At 42.6% G+C, this 14,442-nt stretch overlaps 1 protein-coding gene across 1 annotated transcript in view; it reads right to left on the reverse strand.

The window, feature by feature from the left end:
- Positions 1–288: 288 nt before the first annotated feature.
- Positions 289–14,442, reverse strand: part of ATP6V0A2 (ATPase, H+ transporting, lysosomal V0 subunit a2) — a 41,537-nt gene continuing 27,383 nt past the window's right edge. Inside the window, 9 exon segments of the mRNA XM_010841413.1 lie at positions 289–3,527; positions 4,140–4,311; positions 6,332–6,449; positions 8,876–8,995; positions 10,725–10,844; positions 11,554–11,764; positions 12,431–12,549; positions 14,086–14,176; positions 14,279–14,442. The exon segment at positions 14,279–14,442 is cut by the window's right edge and continues 1 nt beyond it. Coding sequence (XP_010839715.1) covers positions 3,428–3,527; positions 4,140–4,311; positions 6,332–6,449; positions 8,876–8,995; positions 10,725–10,844; positions 11,554–11,764; positions 12,431–12,549; positions 14,086–14,176; positions 14,279–14,442 — 1,215 coding nt within the window. The 3' untranslated portion in view covers positions 289–3,427.

The raw sequence follows: 14,442 nt of genomic DNA on the forward strand, positions 1-14,442 counted from the left end.
CGGAGGGTGGTCGGGGTTCTTCTCCCAGATGGGCGCCCCCTTCCTTCTGGGAGGACCGAGGTGAGCAGGGCGGCGGCATGCAAGGAGATTGAAAGACTTCGGCGAGGGTCAGTCTCAGCCGCGGAGGGTCTGCAGGCCTGGAAGTGAGCCAGGAGCCTTGTAGGTGCTGGATGTGCAAGGCCTCCTGCTTTTCCACCGCCAGCCTGTCCTGGAACATCCCGCCCGCACTGCCAAGAAAACGGGCAAAACAGGTGACAGAGATGGCCTAGGCATCTCGGAGGTGGTAGAGGCAAAATTGGACGCAAGGCAAAAGGACTTCAGTCTGAGCCCTCGGTCGCTCTGGATCAAAGGGCGTCAGAAGAGCAAATATATAGCGAAGATTTCCAAGAAGGGGTTAAGTTCCTTCTGGTGTACCAGGGTCAGGGAGCCGGGAGCCCCAAGAAGGGAAACTGGCTACAGGATCAAAGGCTTTGTAGCCAAGCCAAAGCATAATAAAACAAAACACCCGCTGTCTCAAAAATAGATATATTTATTTTTCATTAGTAAAGGGAAGCTGAATACTGACAGGAAGATGCAAATGTGTCCTTTCATGCATTTGTGGATCTTTTAACTTGTTCAGTCCTTTCCCCTCACAGAATTGAGCCCCTAGATTCAGAATCGGGCTGAATCCAGCCTTCTTACTGGATTTTCCCATCAAGGAACAAGTGGAATGTTCTAAGTATTAAAATTCTAAACCAAAGTTCAGCCTGGGTGTTGAAAAATTTTCACTCCAAACTGTCTTATTTTCATCATCTTGAACTAAGATTTCCTGCTGAAGATACACCAGATGGCATGCAAGCAAACCTGGCTTTAAATTTAATAAGGTTGTTTGTAAATGCAGGCTGAGGAACAGCTGATGTTGTTATTTCTTGTCCAAAATGAATCAGGCCCTAAAGTGTCTGAATTTTTAATTCGTAGACATAAAAGTTACTTAATGCTATACACAATCTATGCCTTATTAAACTACTGCAGAATGAAAACTGAGATCAGAGTGTTGTTATAAAATACTCATTCCATAAATGAGGACTGAGGAGTTTTCAGTGAAAGGTGAGTCCCCTCAAAGTCCTACTCATGATGAATGGCCAGTCCAAGGCTCAGCATGACCTCCAACAAACCCTCTTTGCACTTCTTGATTCAGCACAATCACACCACTGCAAGGACCCTCTTCATCCTTGCAGGGCAAAATCAACCTCTTTTTTACTGAAGAAATCCCTTGGATTTTTATTTCACAATGAACAGCTGAATGGAAAGTGGAGAATGTGGCAGTAGTGACATTTCGAGTTAGCGAAATAAACAGATACTTGGCATCATCCAGACAATTGACTGTTTTTCCTCTGGAAGTTTTGCTATCACAGGAACGAAGTTACATCTTAACAACCGTATACATAATACTTCTACCAAATCACTTGCAAACAAAACAGAGCAACAGCTCTAGTAACATGATAGAACCAGTAACTATATAAAGAAAGAAAATTTACCCTGAAGCCTACAAGATGTCATCAAACTCTTAATTCTTGAGAGTTCTTTCACAAAAATTAGAACTAACAATTTGTGTTTAATAATACCATTACATTCTACAGAACTACTACATAGGTTTCAACCGAAAAGTGACTCTTCACTCTGTTCTATGCCCTGATAAAGGTAAAGGGGTCCCCCTGACAACTGCCAGTGGGGGGTGGAAAAGAATTCTGGCAGATCCTGTAGGTTTCCTGTTTACTAGTCAGTTAACAGTGCCCTGAAATTGTTGGTTTCCTAAAAATGAATTAGTTATCTTATTACAATAAACCCCTGGAGTAAAATAATAAAAATAAGAACCTGTGAGGGACAAGTCTGAGCCTGCAAGGCATTAACCACATTTTGTATTCACCCACCAGAAGTGTCCAACCTTATGTCTTTCTGGGGAAACTTAACATTGAGAGAAGAATCATTTGTAAGTTTTATCAGCATCATTTTGTTTGATATTTTAAGATAAGGGACAACATCTCATGGAGGAGTAGCATGGCATCTTGACTACAATTAAAAAGGTTTAATGTTAGAGTCACAGTTACGTCATGATGTTCGGTTCATGCCCCTCAGCAAACAGGCCTTGAAATCACCGGAAGAGATACACTTAAATTCAGGGCCACCATGATCTTAGCTTGTAATGAAAGTCCCAAACTCTCTCCTAGCTGTGAGGGTGAAGGAGATAAGCAGGTCTCTTCATGTGAATTATTCAAAATGTTAAGAAAGGGAAAACACTGCAGGTTTCTTTTTGAAAATAAATATCTAAAACCCATTACAGTAAAATATGAAAAATGAACATAACATAAAAACACAGATCAAAATGTTCAACTGGACTGACTCAAATGTCAAGTGAAAAGATGAATTTAAACTGAAGATTATACACAATGGCTTAGTAAGAATTGGTTTTCAACTGATCTTAGTAGTTTTAAAAAGTTTAACTCTAAGTGCCTTTATCAGACATTTATTTAGAATTAGTCTGAAAGTGGAACATTATAATTATACTGTTCTTAAGGACAGGTGCAACCTCTTCATGGTAAAATATCTTAATTTATATTTTATTATAAAAATATACAAAATACTACTTTTTACCTTTCCTTCTTCACTCAGTATAAACCCTTTTTGGTTCAGGAACATCAGCCAACTAAATTCAAATCATATCCATATTATGTCTTCTAAAGTCACACTGGATTTTAAGGCTCAGTACACAGTTTATCTTCTCAAATATACAATTATCATAATTGGTTTTATGTAAGGATAACAGGATAAAAGTCTTTAAAAAAATATACAAGTGGGATAACCATTGTGTTGCATGTTATTTTATCCCATTTTCTCCAATTATTAAAACAAGACAAAACTGTACAAATAATTCTACTTCTAATTCTAGATCGCATACAATGAAAAAGTTTGCATACTTTTAATTAAGCAAAATATAATAAATGTGAATCTTCTGATTATCCATCATTAAATTTTTTAAAACTACTTAGCTTCAGCTGTTGGAAAATATTATCTGACAACTTCAGGTGACAGAATAACTCTGGATTTTTTTTTTTAATAAAATGAAAAGAAATCAAATATCTAAGACTATGTTCAATTCACCATTCAAAATTGGCTTCTCTCTCCCACGCCTGTATTTTTAAAAACAACCATAACTTTTGCATGAACTTACATTTGCTCATCATAAAAATGGAAAGAAATTTATATATCTGAAATTGAGAAAGTTTACAAAATACTTAACATATGAGGAAGAGGTATATCTTACAGATTTGGCTGTCTCATAAGGCAATTAATGAAGTTGGAATTTTTCCTATCATCAATTTAACATAAGGAATTCTACAACATGATAATTCTCCATAAATCTGAAAGCTTGTTGGATACTTCAATATGATCACGCCAGGTCATCACTGAACTTCGAAGAAAGTAATCTGAATGAAAAAGGAACAAATTTGGTGCCTGCACCAACGTAGAATTTGTTCTGAAATTCTACCCTAAAAAAAAAAAAAAAAGTATTAACGAAAGATTCTGAATAACATTTCCTACATTTCTTAAAACAACATTTACTAAGTTAAAAAAAAGTTCCTGTACTTCCAAACGTGCTTCATTCCATACATGCTCTTGGCACAAATACTTTCACTGAGATAAAACACACACACACACTGACCCTTTGTTGGCTTTCCCATGAAGGAAATGCTGACACCTCATGTTACTTGCCACTCTATGGACATTCACAAGAGAATTAGGAACCTCTCTCTCCTCGTAACTGGACACACAATCTGATATATATTGTAAAACATTAAGAAATATGGCTTACAATGAGATAAAGTAACCTGTCAGACCCAAAGGGAGTTGAAAATATTAAATACACATAATTATTCACCAAATATAAACTTGCTTTTTACATGTCAGGGACAATACCTCAGAAACAAAATAGAATTTTAACTCAGGGGATCAGAATACAGATCTCAATACTGGCAAGGAAAGAACTAGCCTAAATAATGTAGGTACACATACATATTACTGGAAATGTTCTACGTGTATATATATGGGGGGGGGGGGTTACTGTCTTAAATATCAGTTCTGAAGCTCAATTCCAAGCTCACCAGTGGAGGCGGATGGCGTGAAGAAATGCAGAAAGCCCTTCCATGATCAAAAGGATGAAAATCGTCAATACTGCAAAGAAAGCGATCACTGGGAGCAGCACCAAGACCCCGTAGGCTGTGTCTACCCGGAGGCCGACGTGCATCAGCATGGCCCACAGGACCTCAGACAACTCTGCGTGGGAAGCATTTTGCAGAGTTAACCTCTGTTGACCTTCAGTGAGTCACTTCCATTAGCCAGCTAGACTGAGTTTCCTTCTGAGAAATTTTGAATTGTTATCTCTAAAATAAATATACACCCGTAAAAGATATAATCTGCTCTTCACATAAAAGTTACGTGAGCAACCTGATCATCTCAAATGTGGAGGATGACTTGACATTCCAGAGAAATCAGAGGTCTGCCTGCCTGCCAAGGAGAGATCTTGATCCAGATGGGGGTCTGGTTGGCTCGGTCCCAGTGCAGCCCTGGATCAGGCAGTGGGAAGCTGGGCATCAGTCCTGACTCGGCCACTAACTGGTCAGGCAGGTGATCCAGCGCTAGCACCGAACCTCACTGGGCCTTAGTCTCCTCCTCTGCAATAGAAGATGGTGGACCACAGCGCCCCCTCCAACCAGAAAAGTCTCAACTTGCAGCTATGCTTATAAAAATATCAGTGTGCCAACCAGCAAAAGAACACCTCTATCACCTGGTGATTTTCAAAAGTACAGATAGTCTTTGCACAACAGAGCAGGGGCAGAACAGTGACCAGCGAAAGCATCCGTAATGGTCAATGGAGAAAATGACAGTTGTTCCAGGACCTTTCAAAATGACTGTCAAAACATTAAAACACTCTCTTATTCTTGGTTATAAATGCACAAGGAAATGAAAAAAAGAGCGAATCTATCTTTTAAACATTAGAAATACTGAGTATTAAATTGTTTGGTGGGTTTGGTAAGAACTTATCAAGGGTGATTTGAACAGCCTTCTTCTCATGTGACCTGGGAGAGCCAGGCACCTGGACACAGAGCAAGCCTTCTCCCTAATACCTAGCAAGCTGTCCTACTCTTTTCCAAGTTGGAATCAGCTTCTACAGTGTCCTTTGCGCCTTCCAAGTCCTGAACTACCTCCTGGAGCTTCGGCAGCATCACTTCTGGGACACCAGCATCTTCCATACATTACTAAGTTCCTCTGGCTGCAAATTTCACCTCTCGAACAGCAGCAGTGTCACACCCCCACATCAGTTCTTTCTCCTAAACTCCTGTTACATTCCGTTTGCGTTTCACTTCCAACATATCACCCTTTGTTTCTTTGGTGCATTTTTTCATCTTTGTTGGCCAATTCCCTCAGTTCACGGATCCACTTTTAAATGCCAGGTGAGTTTACCACTGGCCTACAAGGAGGCAAGCCCACCACGCCCTTTGCTGTCTGGGCACGAACTGAGAAGCAGGTTCAGGGACCAACGGGGAAAATGACAGTTGCTCTGGGACCTTTCCAAATTATCAGAACATGAAAACACTCTCTTATTCTTGTTTATAAATGCATGAGGAAATGAAAAAGCACAGGGACCAACCACAACAGGCTCTGAAGAAGTGATGTCGCTGGTCTCTGGTCATGATGTGCTGTGTATTATTTACATAGTGACTTGTAGGCTAAAAGGCCAGCAGTGAAGCCTGCGCTTTGTACCCATATACTCAGATTTTATTGTAGAAACTGAAATTTCAACCGTGTTTTGGGGCAGCTGGAGAGACTTAAGTAAACGGAGGTAACTGAAATCCATGCATCACCAGAGCATGCAAAAGGAGGACTATCTGTAATCAAAACTATTCATCAGCATTGTTTCAGGACTTGCTTGACATAACTAGACCATCACACTTGGTGAGGCAGGGCTGAATTAAAATAACAGTAAAAACAAAAATAATGGTCAGAACAGAGGGAGTAAAATGCTTATGCCAGAGGTTCCTAAGCCTTCTCGGTCCTGAAAACAACTTGTGTCCCAGTGATTTTTTTCACAGCACCCTGAAGTCAAAAGAAATACCCAGGAGACCAGGGCAGTAAGTAGTCAAGTCCAAACAACCTAACAGTCCCCATTCTATCATAGACAGTGCCCTTTCCATCAAAATTTTTAGTGTCCCTCAGTGCCCGCATGAGTTAACTGAGGTGCTGAAGGGTGTCTTGGCCCAGAGTTTGGGAACTGCAGGTCAAACCAGAAACTTACGTGCGTGAGCCAAACTGAGTGCCCAGAGCCTCAGGTACGAAGCAGTGTTAGAGATGCATCCCAGACAGTACTCGATGGAATGAATTATTTGGGTCATTAATATTTCTCCAAAATCAAACTACGAGAGATGACACAACCTGGTTAGATTCTGTACACGACATGCACGACGGTGACAGGCCTGGCTTCTGGAACGCTGCTGAGGACGTGCTGGAGTGTGAGGGGCACAGAGCCACGAGATCCCAGTTCTGCTCACAGCTCTGCCGCTACCCAGCTTTCGATCTACGGAGCTCCCACTCCCGTCCCCAGGATTGACCCCACAGGTGAGCTGGAGGCACCGGACCAGAACTCCGGACTCTGAGGCCACAACCACCATGGCCCTCAGACAGCCCAATGAGGTTCTTGAGCTACTCTTAGTAATTATAAAACGTATCATGAAAAACCAGACATCCACCAACCACAAGAGTAGAAGACTGTGAATGTATGTGTGTTTAATGGATAAGAGCATCTTAATACGAGTCTGAGAACGAGAAACTATAAAAAGAGTCCCTAACAGTGAAAAGACTGTAGAACACTGGGCAAGACACCTCTCACATTCTTCCAGGTCTGCTTTTTGTTTTTTTATGACCTTAGAAAGTTAATTATTAACTGTCTCAAATTAAAGCACTAAATTACTTAATAATTACAAAAGGCTGACTGTAAGAAATCTTGTTTAGTCCTCATTGAACAACCAAAAAAGTTTCCAAGAAAATAAAGTAGACGAGAGCAGCAGACATGCTGGTTCTGTCCGCCAGGACTGGGCTTCCCTTCCTTGGGAGGAAACGCTTCTTCTCCCATCTCACCCTGGATCCATAGCCAGTCGTTATTAGCTAAAATGTGCCCCCTCCTAAAGTCGTATGTTGAAGCCCTAATCCCCAGTATGAGTATGTTTGGAGATGGGGCCTTTAAGGAGGTAATTAGGGTTAAATGAGGTCATAAGGTTGGGGCCTGATCCAGTAGGACTGATGTCTTTATAAGAAGAGACAACAGGAGATGCATGCACAGCAGTAAGGCCATGTGGGGACACAGCCACAGAGAGAAGCCCCAGGAGAAACTGACCCTGCCAACACCTTGACCTTGGACATCTGGCCTCCAAAACCGTGAGAAAGAAATTTCTTCAGTTCAAGCCCCCGAGTGTGGTTGTGGCAGCCCATGCAGACAACTACAGCAGTCACTGGTTTGGGGATGGCGAGTGACGCCAGCCAGGCCGATCACAGCACTTCCTTAGGATTCTTCCTCATGCTAAGAGTGGTTTTCTCTGATTGAAAGACTAAAGAAAATGAGCCCAGTGCACGTTGTGGCTACAGTTCCCACATCGTGGGGCCAACTGGCTTCAGAATGTGAAGCAAACTTAAGAAGAAAACCCAAGCCAGACTTGCTGGGATTGGAATCCAGAGCCTCACCAGCCTGAGGCCCACTCTCCCCACATCCTGACCTGCGCCAGCAGAATCCCCCTGAAGCCAGTGTGAACAGGGTCTCTTTCTTACAACTATGGAGAAGTTCTCATGGAGATGAGAATCTTCTGAAAGTAATGTTCACAGCACCTTAAGTCATTTAATATCACAACTTGTGATGTTAACACTATAAATCCCATTGTAAGACTGAGAACCACAAAATGTTAACCCCAAATCCTTATGATGACAATTCTATGAAGAGAATAGTATTTGGAAAGCTTTGAGGAACGGTTGTTTTGCTTTGAGTTCTGATGTTTAAGATGATTACTATCAATGAATAGAAACAAGAGTCACAGATAGAGGAAATAAATGTATGGTTACCAAGGGACAGTGAGGGAAGGGATAAACTGGGATATTGGGATTGACATATACACACTACTATATACAAAACAGACAACTAATAAGGACCTCCTGTATACCACAGGGAACTCTACTCAGTACTCTGTGATGACCTATACGGGAAAAGAATCTAAATGGATACATATAAAGGAAGCTGAGTACCAAAGAATTAATGCTTTTGAACTGTGGTGTTTGAGAAGACTCTTGAGAGTCCTTGGACTGCAAGGAGATCAAACCAGTCAATCCTAAAGGAAATCAGTCCTGAATATTCATTGGAAAGCCTGATGCTGAAGCTGAAGCTCCAATATTTTGGCCACCTGATGCAAAGAGCTGACTCAATGGAAAAGACCCTGATGCTAGGAAAGCTTGAAGGCAGGAGGAGAAGGGGACAGCAGAGGACAAGAGGTTGGATGGCATCACTGACTCGATGGCCACGAGTCTGAGCAACTCTGGGAGTTGGTGATGGACAGGGAAGCCTGGCGTCTTGTAGTCCATGTGGTCGCAAAGCGTCAGACAAAACTGAGCGACTGAACCGAACTGGTATGTGTATGTATAACTGATTCACTTTGCCATACACCTGAAATTAACGATGGTAAGTCAATTAGACTAGTAAAAATTAAAAAAAAAAAAAAGTGATTGTTATCACTCTCGTTGTGACGATCATCTCTGTGCAAGCCTGGCTCCTCACATCAACAACAGTAACTGAAAAGGTTACCTCTTCACACGTCACTTCTCTACATCCATCTTCCATTTGGTTGTTCCCCTCTTCTATGTCTTGGCCTCCCAGCAAAGAAACTTCTTCCTCGCTATCTTTCCTTACAAGTGTGTAGCCACTCTAAAAACAACCCAAAGAAAACAGAGTCAGTGCCTTTAAAATTGCAAGGTTGTGACAAAATCAAAGTTAGAACCCCTTCGACTCTGTTAAAGATTCAGCTCTTCAGGAATAAAAAGCCCTTTAAAAGAAAACGAGCATATTATACCCACTAGGATGGCTGTTGTAAAAAAAAAAACAAGAGCATAAGTAAGCATTGATTATGGTGTGGAGGAACTCCTGTGCATTGCTGACGGGAACATAAAATGGTGTAGCCACTGTGGAACAGTTCAGTGGCTCCCCAAAGCATTAAATAAAGAACGATCATTTCTAGCATATACCCAAAAGAACCGAAAGCTAAAGACTCCAATAGATATTTATATGCCCACATTCAGAGCAGCACTGTTCACAACAGCTAAAAGGTGAAAGCAACTCAAGTGCCCATTCATGGATGAACCGAGAAGCAAAATGTAGTCACATGATGGAATATTATTCAGCCTTAAAAAGGAAGGGTCCTCCGTGGTGGTCTGGTGGTTAAGACTCCATCTTCCAATGCAAGGGGTACAGGTTCAATCCCTGGTCAGGGAACAAAGATCCCACATACTATGGAGTCAAAGTGTGGGGGGAAAAAAGGAAGGAAATTCTCTCTCTTCCTTTTTTATTTTTTGGCACCACATAGCTTGTGGGATCTTAGTTCCTCATCCAGGAATTGTACCCAGGCAAGTCTCAGCAGTGAGCACAGAGTCCCAACTACTGGACCGCCAGGGAATTCCCAGGAAGGAAATTCAGACACAGGTTACAACATGGATCAATCTTGAGGACATTATGCTAAAATAAAAGGAGAATATTACCTGAATCCACTTGTATGAGATACCTAAAGCAGTCAAATTCATACACACATAAAGTAGAAGGGTAGTTGCCAAGGGCTGGGGAGAGGAAATGGGAAATTAGTGTTCATGGATATGAAGTCTCAGTTTAGGAAGATGGAAGAGTTCTGGAGATGGGTGGGAGGCGGATGCACAGTGTGAAATATTTAATGCCAGTGTGTACTTGGGGTGCACACTGAACTGTGCGCCTGAAACGGTTACGATGGAAAATTTACACCACGTGTATTTTACCACAATATTTCCTCCACCCCAGCCCCAGAATTTTTTAAAAAAAGAAATATAGACAAACAAGAAAACAGTCTGAAAAGAAACTCAACAAATGGTTAACACTGTTTATAACTGTATAGGAAAACTTCAAGGCACTATTTTCTGTATTTTCCAAATTTCCTTTAATTATGTTACTTAAAAAAGCACCTTAAAAGATGAAGAGGCAAGAATAAAGAAGAAAAACACTTTAGTTATGACCAGCATCACTGAAAGATTTCAGTGCAAGCTCCTGCTAGGTTTGGGGTTCATTAAAGGGGGACCAGTTTCCCACGCCCAGATGTGCAGGTTCCTGGCACCACACATTTGCAGAACAGCCAACACCAGAGTGCTCAGTGAGGGAAGCTTTAGCTTTTAAATCAAAGCCTGGATCCCATGGAAGGTGTTTTGTTTTTTTCCAAATCTATTTATTTCTTTGGCTGCACTGCACAGCAAGCAGGACCTTAGTTCCCTGACTGGGGATTGAACCAATGCCCGCCGCAGAGGAAGCGTGGAGTCTTAGCCACTGGAATTCCTGGAAGGTGTTTTCCTTACAAAACTTTTCACAGCTAAAAACAGACCTTGCTCACCATCGACGAACGTGCATCCAAGCTCACACTTACCCTGCCAACCCCAAAACAACTGCGCCCCCTGTGCAGCCACAGCAGAAAGAGTGGTTTTCCCAAGAAAAGCACGGGGACTGACAACACGGTGATGAGCAGCAGCAGCCTCTGGACATGCTCCTGTTGGTGCAGACGGGGAGGAAGCCGGTTAACACGCAAAGACCTACCAAGTGTCACTGGGACGCTGAAACCAGTGACAACCAAGTAGAATGTCTATCAGCAAGAACGTAAAGTAAATGCAAGCTACATTATATTTGTCAGAGGGTCTCTACCTTTTGTTTCTTAAACTCATAGCTGATATGGGTGGCATCACACAAATGTGCATCTATATAGAAAAGTCATTTCTGGAGAGAACCATGTGCCATAGTCCAACTGCCAGTTCTCTGAAAGCCTGGCTGAATCAGAAACTGATTTTAAAGAAACTGGAGGGGCTTCCCCTGGTGGCTCAGTGGTATTATTTAAATATAAATAGATCAATCAAAGTATTCAAAAAGAAAAAAACTGGAAAAAGAAAAGAAAAGAAAAAACTGGAAAGACAGATGGATGAGCAGTACTCGGGAACCCTCCCTAACACATTCTTTCCCCACCACTTTTGACAGCTAAGGAGTGGCAGCAAGTTTGGATTACAGTCTGACCAGAGCCCCGGAGACAGCACTCATGGCAGAATGACACACCCCTGTGATAACAGAGAGAAACAGAAAGCCGCTCAGTGCCTGGGAGGCCATGGGAATCACCTTTAATCATTCTACTGATCGAAACAAAAAGGTTCTCATGAGGACTTCCCTTGAGTTCCTAAGAATGGGGGAAGAAAAAAAAAAATATTGTTTACCTGCCCTGGGTAAAGACCACCTGTGTCACTAGCCAGGAACAAAAACATGCTAATAAATTCAATCAGAATGCTAGGAGCAGTTCTGGAGGTTTCAGCTGAATAAACCAGCCACTTATAGATGATCATAAATATAAGGTATCCAAAGATGCAGAGCATGAAGAGCAGTTCTGGTATGGAAACCAGACAAATATTGAACTTCTTCCTGAAATGCCTAGGGCAAAAAACAGAAATGATTAACCCATGAACAAATGTTTTAACATTTATTTATTTGGTTGCGCCAGGTCTTAGCGGCAGCAGGCAGCTGTACTAAGATAAAAAGTAAAGAGTAAATTAATCTTAAATTCTCCATGACAAAGCCCATCTCAGAATCACATCATCTGTGTTATGACCCAGATATAATCACAAAAAGATGTGAGGACAGGAGAGAAGACTAGTCTTTCCCTTTCAGATTCAATTAGAAGAAAAAAGACATCATCTCTTACTTCTAATATACCAGCTGTAAGAAACAAACCAAAAGTTTTTGATTTATAAAACAAAAAAAGAATATGACAAAAATCACCTCTGGAAATAAATGTGAATGAACATGCTGCATGTCTCCCTCACTTGAACATAAACTCCATGAGGGTGAAAACTTTTTTCTGATCTCACTGTTCAACCCCTAACAGTGCCAGGCACAGTCTATATGCTCAACAAATATCTGCTGAATCAAAGAAGCTGCCAAAAAACTGATTATCAAAACAGGATCATGTGAATACAACATACCCCCATACTGGCTGCCTTTAAGATCTAGGCAATCTATCAACAAGCAAAGTTTAAGAAATATTAGTACCAAAAACGTGGCTTATAAATATTGGTTTAAAAAAAAATCTGTACTTACAAGTGGTTAAATATTCCCAGAATGACTCCAAAAGTCATGTGAGTAATCCCTAAAATCACAGACATCTTCATTTTGAAAGAGTTTAGAAAAGTGAGACGATTGGTGGCTAAGTTCCAAATCTAAAGACAAAACGAAACAGCAAGAAAGAAAACTTAACTTCCTTCAACTGTCTTAGGATGCAAGTGCTATTCCCTAAGGCAACCGTGGTCAAGCTTTTTCAAGTTTCCTATCACATTAAGACTTGAGGCAACAATATTCAATTATGTACATTATGTTTAGAGACAAGAATAAACAATTAGGAGACAGCGTCCCTTGGAGAGCTCAGATAAGGGGATGATAGACTCCTGTCAGTGGGTTTTTTCATTACTGTATCACCTCCCTCCAAACCGATTCTGACGCGGCTTTATTCACTTGGCTGCGCCCAGTTCTAGCTGCAGCATGCAGGCTCTGTACTCGCGGCTGTGAACTCAGCTGTGGCAGGCGAGATCTAGTTCCCGGGTCAGGGATTGAACCCAGGTCCCCTGCATCAGGATGGCAGAGTCTGAGACACTGGACCACCAAGGAAGTCCCTTGAGGTAGTTTCTAAGCTCTTCTCTTAAGGCTGAGATTCCTCGAGAAGAACCCTGAGTCTAGAGAGACGCTGCCTGGGCCTCAGAAGCAGCCGCCTGCCGAGCCCCATGGCGGGGCGGGCAGGTGGGACAGCCCCAGCCCCAGAGCCAGTGCCTCTCTTTCCTTCTCCCCACACTTTTCCCCTTTCAAACAACCACCTCAATAAGCACCATGATAAGCTTAAGCTCCCTTTCCCATTCTAGAATTGCACACTATTTCTTTCTAAAACAAAAGATAAAAAAATAATTAACGTGCACAAGGAAGAAATGGAAGGAGCAGCACGTTTCGTGGCACTTTTCACTAGAATCAAGGGGGTCAGGGAGTAGGACAGACTGTAACCCAGCTCTCCGTGGACTTGTACTCAGGCACTGATCCTGCTTCTCAAATGGACTGTCAGCTTCATCTGCACACCAGCCTGACTCGGAATACCCGGTGAGCCTCTGTCATCCAGACAGAAACCCCCGAGAACCAGCCCCTCAGGTAAAACCACCTGAACCGTGCTCAACCATCTGTGAAACCTCTGTGACAGTTCAAACGAGGTGATCCTGGGAATTCCTGGTGGTCCAGCGATTAGGGCTCTGAGGTCCTACTGCTAAGGGCAAGTGCTGCATCCCTGGTCAGGGAACTAAGGCCTGACCTTAGTTCCTAAGGGAATAAACCACACAGAGTGGTCAAAACTAAAAACATTTTTCATTGAAAAATTAGGTGGTACTAGCGAGAAACTTGTGGAGAAGGCAATGGCACCCCACTCCAGTACTCTTGCCTGGAAAATCCCATAGACGGAGAAGCCTGGTAGGCTATAGTCCACGGGGTTGCTAGGAGTTGGACATGACTGAGCGACTTCACTCACTTTCACTTTTCACTTTCATGCATTGGAGAAGGAAATGGCAACCCACTCCAGTGTTCCTGCCTGGAGAATCCCAGGGATGGCAGAGCCTGGTGGGCTGCCGTCTATGGGGTCGCACAGAGTCGGACACGACTGAAGAGACTTAGCAGCAGCAGCAGCAGCAAGAAACTTGAGATATTAAGGGGAGGAGTATACTCACAGGATCAATGCCGAAAGGGTAAGGGCCGCGGAACACTCCGGGAACACTGGGATCCAACTGCAACACGCTGTGGTGCCTGACGATGCTGTCACTGTAACACAAAAGAGGGGTGAGGGCCTCCTGTGATGGCGAGGGAGCCTCAGAGTGACGCCCTCCACCTCAGACACCATCTGGCAGCTGGGCAGACACTCACTTCCAAAGCACCATCTTCCTCTGCTCCTCTGGGCTGTGACTGGAGCTGTACATGGCAGACACGTTCCACCTGGAGCCGAAGAGGTTGACTGACTTGGAAAAGCAGTCGTTGTAGATGAGGCCCGTGTACACTGAGAACAGCCCCATCAGCAGGAGGATATAGCG

Source organism: Bison bison, unplaced genomic scaffold (assembly GCF_000754665.1).
Source record: "Bison bison bison isolate TAMUID 2011002044 unplaced genomic scaffold, Bison_UMD1.0 scf7180017864160, whole genome shotgun sequence".
NCBI classification, from domain to species: Eukaryota; Metazoa; Chordata; class Mammalia; order Artiodactyla; family Bovidae; genus Bison; species Bison bison.